Source organism: Mus caroli, chromosome 11 (genome assembly GCF_900094665.2).
Source record: "Mus caroli chromosome 11, CAROLI_EIJ_v1.1, whole genome shotgun sequence".
NCBI classification, from domain to species: Eukaryota; Metazoa; Chordata; class Mammalia; order Rodentia; family Muridae; genus Mus; species Mus caroli.
This window is the reverse complement of record NC_034580.1, coordinates 72,047,911-72,054,537: the sequence shown is the minus strand read 5'-3', so window position 1 is coordinate 72,054,537 and position 6,627 is coordinate 72,047,911. Positions and strand designations below refer to the sequence as shown.

General features: G+C 44.0%; 1 protein-coding gene across 2 annotated transcripts in view; it reads left to right on the top strand.

Annotated features, from left to right (window-relative positions):
• The window catches only part of Efcab5 (EF-hand calcium binding domain 5), a 110,442-nt gene that overhangs the window by 72,905 nt on the left and 30,910 nt on the right, over window positions 1-6,627 (top strand). For both annotated transcript variants that reach the window (XM_021178008.1, XM_029483107.1), the window contains one exon: window positions 4,949-5,238. In XM_021178008.1, coding sequence (XP_021033667.1) covers window positions 4,949-5,238 — 290 coding nt within the window. The remainder of the gene's footprint in view (window positions 1-4,948; window positions 5,239-6,627) is intronic.

The window sequence follows — 6,627 nt, the reverse complement described above, 5'->3', positions numbered from 1 at the left end:
TTGAGCAAGCAAGTTCCAGGCTGGGGGAAGGGAGGCCACACCTCTGTATATCTTTATATACACCAAAGCCTCCAGGTCCAACTCAAAACAACAGAATTGTTCTCCAGTTCTTCTTTTTAATTATTTATTTACTTTACATCTCAATTGCAGCTTTCTCTCCCTCCTCTCCTCCCAGTCCCTCCCTCTCACTTCCTCTCTCTCTGTCCACCCCTCCTCTCTTCCTCAGAATAGGGAGGCTTCCCATAGATTTCAACCAGGCTTGGCAGTGGGACTAGACACATCTTCTATTGAGGCTAGACAAGGCAACCCAGCTAGGGGAAAGGGATCCAAAGGCAGGCACTGTGGTCAGAGATGGCCCCTACTCCAGCATTAGGAGGCCCACAGGAAGACCCAGCTACACAACTATTACACATGTGCAGAGGGCCTAGGTCCATCCCATACATGCTTTCAGTCTCCATGAGCTCCTATGAGCCCAACAGAACCCATTTTTATTTTCTCCCAGCCTTACAGATCCTTTCCCTCACCACATCAACTCCACAGATGGATGTACTTAGCTTATTTCTTCTGCTCTAATGCTCCATGTATGCCAAGGCTCTTCAATCCCATAGATGCCCTCCTCAGCCCATTCAGGCTCCAGCTGCCTAGACTCAGCTGACTGCTATACAAAGTCTTACTAAGACAGATTTCTCATATTGGGCTTCTCTTTGCTATAAATAATCTTTTTGTCTTGTATAGGTTGTGAATCCTCAGACCAGAATGTCCCTCCATTTGGATACCTTTTCACTCCATTCAGTACTTGGAATCTAAATAGGGCTTTGACACCTGAACCTAGCCTATGCATGGAGCTTGGACTCCAATAACCCATGCACACTATACCCAAAGGACTCCCTTCTCAGCAGTGAGCTCCAACCAAAAGTAGATACTCTCCTTGTTCTGCCCAAGATCATGGCTTTAGGACAACACTGCTCATGGAAAGACAGGAACCAGGAGCAGACAAAGAACAAGAAGAAGAACCTATGAAGCACCTTTTTGTTTTGGTTTGGTTTTTTGAGACAAGGTCTCACTGTATATCCCTGGCTGTCCTGAAACTGACTATGTAGACCAGGCTGGCCTTGAACTCACAGAAGCACTCTTAATCTGTTTAGAGAGTGAAACACTTAGGATGCTTTTGGTTCAAATAATAGAAGACACAATCCAAAACAGTTAGAAAAGAAAGGGGCCTATTCACTCACAGAACATCCAGGCTGGTTAAGAGCACTAGGGTTTGGGGGGTTCAAATATGAAATTAGTGGGTGCCTCTTTCTCTGCTCTGTTTTGACTGAATTGCCATACAACCCTCTCCCTTGTGGTAAACAGATTCAAACTCATAATATCTCAGGGCCATTCAAATCAAGAGGAATAAAACAAACTATCCTCCACCTAATCACTGGAGCAAAAAGTCTGGCATTCAGGCATGGTGGTAAATACCTTCAAACCTGGCACTCAGGAAGCAGAGACAGGTGGATCTCTGTGAGTTCAAGTCCAGCCTGGCTTACATAGCAAGTTCCAGGCCAGCCAGTGCTCAATAGTAAGATTCTGTCTTAAGAGAAAAGAGGAGGAGGAAGAGGAGGAGGAAGAGGAGGAGGAAAAGAGAAAAGGCCTGGCATTATACTATACTAAACCAGCCGCTCTGATTAGAGGCACAGAATGTCCTGTGCCTGGGTCTGGAGTGACCCTGAAGTACATGTACTACCTCTAAAACTACAATGGCTCCCACTCAAACTCATTTCTGCAATGAGAGTAGTGGTTTTCCCCAAGGCAAAATCATAACTACAAACTGTAGGAGGGAAGTCCATGGAGCTAAACACAATGAATGTTTAACTACAGGAATAAGAGTTTGCACATGATAAGATGGCTACAAGTTTCAGGTCGTGGCCGTTAATTGTGAAATAGGTGGCTTTGAATGGGTGCTCTTGTCACTAAAGGGAAGGAAAAGCTACAGTGGAAGACATTTGACAGGAGAGCTTGAACCCACTTTACAAGGAAAGGACCAGGCCCTATCTGTTAGTTACCTCTCTCAGCTGTGACAAAAGTACCTGGTCAGGGCAGCTTAGGGAAGGAGAAGCACAGCTCATCTTGGTGAGGAAAGCCTGGTGCTGGGGGGAGGGGGGGGAGGCAGCTGCCCACCTCCTGCACTGCAGCCACAGTTGGGACAGGATGCAGACAGGGAGAGTGCTGACACTCAGCTCCCTGTCTCTCTCTCTATTTAGTTTAAGGAATCTCGCCCACGGAATGATGCCACCCACATTCAGGGTGCATCATGCCATCTCAGTTAACCCAATCTAAAAAATCCCCAATAGATCTGCCCAGAGACTTGCTACCAAAGTAAGGATTGATCCTGTCAGGTTGGCAATCATTATAAACCGTCACACTCTATGACTTGTTTTTTGTTTGTTTGTTTGTTGTTTTTCCCGGGACAGGGTTTCTCTGTGTAGCCCTGGCTGTCCTGGAACTCACTCTGTAGACCAGGCTGGCCTTAAACTCAGAAATCTGCCTCCCTCTGCCTCCAAGTGCTAAGGTTAAAGGCGTGCGCCATGACTGTCCCACTACCCTATGACTTGTTAATCTATAATAAATGTTGAAACACTTTTTACATGTACCAGGAGACATGTGCCAAAAGGCTTGTAGTGCAGTTCCTAGGAGTGAAATACTTTTTATTAGATATTTCCTTTATTTACATTTCAAATATTATCCCCTTTCCCTGCTCCCCACCCCCCAAATCCACTTATCCCATCCTCCCTCCCCTTGGTTCTATGAGGGTATTCCCCCACCCACCACTCCTGCCTCCCTGCCTGGCATTCCCCTATGCTGGGGCCTCAAGCCTTCACAGGACCAAGGGTCTCTCCTCCCATTGATGCCCTACAATGCCATAGGAGTAAAATATGAAAGATACCCGAAACGCACACTGCCAGGAGAACAAATAATCAGTGATGTTATCATAAAAATGCAGCGGCTTAGGTGAATGAGTCAAAGCCACTGAGACACCCTGATGAACACGGCAGTGTAACGCTGAGTGACAAAGCAAGTTCTAGGGATGAGGAGATGGCTCAGAGACCTTGAGAACCCAAGTTCTCAGCTTCTACTTCAGGTGACTTACAACTGCCTATAATTTTCTTTTAAGCATGAGGCTGGAGAGATAACTCAGAAGTTAAGAGCACTGACTACACTTCCAGAGGACCCAGGTTTGTTTCCCAGCACACACCTGCCAGCTCACAACCATTTGTAATTCCAGTTTCAGGGGATCTGACACTCTTTCCTGGCCTCCAAGGGCACCAGGCATACATATGGTATACAGACATATATACAGGCAAAACACCCATAGACATAAAGAATAAGGATTAAGTTACATTTTAGGATAAAAGAAAAGAAAATTTAAAACATTAAAAATTAAAAGCAAGTCCAAGAAAATTACATATGGCTTGATAGTCTTTTTTTCTTTCTTTTTTTTTAAGAATTATTTATTCATTTTTTTATATATGAGTACACTGTTGCTGTCTTCAGACACACCAGAAGAGATCATCGAATCCCATTACAGATAGTTGTGAGCCACCATGTGGTTGCTGAGACTTGAACTCAGGACCTCTGGAAGAGCAGTCAGTGCCCTTAACTGCTGCGCCATCTCTCCAGCCCAATAGTCTTTATTTAATGTTTACAAACAGGTAAAACTAAACTATGCAACATTCATATGCAACACAGTTGCTATTACATAACAAATTTCAGGTAAGAGATGTAAGGAAATGGGGAATAGAACAGAGCAGAAGAGGATACAGACGTTAAGTTGCTGATACTGTTCAAGTTTGATAGTAGATTCATCATTGTACAAAAGAAAATTAAAAGAGGCCTGGAGAGATGGGTCAGAGATTTAGAGCCCTGGCTGCTCTTCCCAAAGACCGGGGTTCAGTTTCCAGTACCCACATGGTGGTGGCTCACAACCATCTGTAACTCCAGTTCTGTGGGATCTGCTGCCCTCATCAGGCCTTCAAGGGCACCAAGCATAAATGTGATACAGAGACATTCATGCAGGCAAACACCCATATACATAAAATGATAAAAATAAATAAATGTCTAAAAAGGAGAAGAAAAAAGAAGATCCGAGGCCTACTTCAGTGGTGGAGTGCTTCTTGAGCACATGTGAGACCCTGACTTTAATGCTGAACACTGGAGAGATGTAGGTGCAGATGTGTGCGAGTGATGGTCAGAGACGATGAGTGCATGAGAATACAGGAACAAGCCATTCTTCAGTGGTACCAAGGGCAACTGTGCTTTGAGACTAGGCTAGATTCAAACAGGGACTTGAACCAGGGAATCTCATAATGCAAACCGTGCAGTTACTTTGGTTTGGCCTTTTGAGAGATTGCCCCAGTGGCTCAGGCTGCTTCCAAAAACTCATGATCAATTATAGGCATGAGTATAAGCTGTGTGTGTGTGTGTGTGTGTGTGTGTGTGTGTGTGTGTGTGTGTGTGTTGAATGCTAAGCAAGTGCACTGCCACTGAACCATATTCCCAGCATTGCAAATTGTGTTTTAGTCTTACAAACATGAAAATTGACTACTGGTAAGTTCATTGTAAAGTGATAACATCTGTCTGGGGTTATAACATCTGTCTGGGGTAGGAGTGGAAATAAGTGGCCACAAGAGACAGTGCCAAAGAGAAGAGAATAGGACATGGAAGACAAATGGGGGAGTCACTGTAGGCCCTGGGATCTCACCTGGCTGAGCAGTAGAATTCAAACAAAACCATAGCTGGCATGGAAGTCAGTCACCGTGCTCAGAAAAACCTTTACTATGCTTGGTTCTGCACAGAGCGCACAGGTTAAAGGCTTTAACTTGCTGTAAGAGGAAAATGGAAACACTGCCCACAGATTAGTGAACCTTCAGCCTGTTCTTTGCTTCTCACTTATGTCTTTTAGCTAAACTGCACATAAATTTTCCAAAGCCAAGTCCCGGTCACGAAGTTAAACTGTCTTCAAAGCAATTTCAGAGGTACATAGAACTGGTCGTATCTGAACTCAGGGGCAATGAAGACGAAGTTCTGGAAAGTGTTGTGGAATTCCTGATGGGTTCTTTAGAAAGGAGCCACGTTGAGGGTCTAAGGAACTGTGCAAGGCGGAAATGGCTCCATCAGATTCAGTATGCTGCAGAGACAAGTGGAGTGTCCCTGGAGCCGGTGTACACTGAGACCTTCAGGGCCCTCACCCAGGTATGCTCCCTAAAGTAACGTAAGAGAAAGCGGTACGTGATGTTCAGTGACTGCACACATGTTCAGGAGGAACACATAAGATTTGTTTGAAAAAATTGTTGGATGCTACAAAAGAAAAATCACTGAGTGATGCTATAGATGATTTATTTATTATTTATTATAAGATGTTATAAGCAACTCAAACCTAGGGATGTAGTCCGACTGATAGGAAGCCTAGCAACTATGAAGCTCTGGGTTCAGTCCCAGCTCACTCCCTCAGCTGTGAGTAGCACTTACTGCAATCTCAGAAGGCAGAGCCAAGAGGATCAGAGTTTTAAACTCATCCTTGGCTATATACTGAATTTGAGGCCAAGCTGGGTGGGTTGGCTATGTAAAGCTCTGTCTTTAAATAAGTATGTAAAAATAAAGCAAGCTACGTGGGATAAAGCTGGGATGGCTGCAGAAAGATAGAAAGGCATGGAAATGATGCCCTGGACTTTCATCTCTTCTGAGAGTCAGACCCAAGACTAGATGATAGAATGATACTGAGAAATGGCGGTAAGGAGATGCGCAGTAGTTCATGCTTCATTTACTGTGCATGGTGCTTTCGGAACAATTTACCCATCAAAAAAAGAATTTTTAATTTTTTTAAGTTTCATTTTTATTTCTGAGGGGCGTACTGGGGTATATGTGTAAAGTGTAAAGTTCATGTGTAAAGGACAACTTGTGGGGGTTCAGGGGAACTTTCAGGCCAGCCAAGGCTACATAGTGAGAGCTTGACTATAAACAAACAAACAAAAAAAATAAGCAAGCTAAAGTTTCAACATGCTTAGCCACTGGGGAGGCAAAACTTAAAACTAGTTTTACAGTTCATCTCACCCTAGTCAAAATGTGTGGACGGTCTTCAAAAAGCTAAAAACAGAACTGCCGTGTGGCTCAGCTATATCACTCCTGAGCATAAAACGAAGACCTCCCTATCCTACCACAGAGACTCTCACTTGTACGTCTGCATTCACGGCTGCACTTTTCACAACAGCAGGGAAATAGAAGCAGTCTGGATGGTCCTCAGTTGGAAAAAGGATAAGGAAAATGTGGCACAGAAACACAGTGGAGTCCTGCTCAGCTTGTAAAGAAAGATGAAATTATAAAGTCTGCCCGAAAATGGAGCACTCTAGAAATACTGAGGTGACCCCGACTCTGAAAGACAAGAATCTCACGTTCTCTCTTATATGCAGACCCTAACTTTTAAGATGTCTGTATGTGGAATGAATTTATGAAATTCCTAGGCAAATGGATGGATCTGGAGGGCATCATCCTGAGTGAGGTAACATATTCACAAAGGAACTCACACAATATGTACTCACTGATATGTGGATATTAGCCAAAAAACTTAGGATACCCAAGATATAA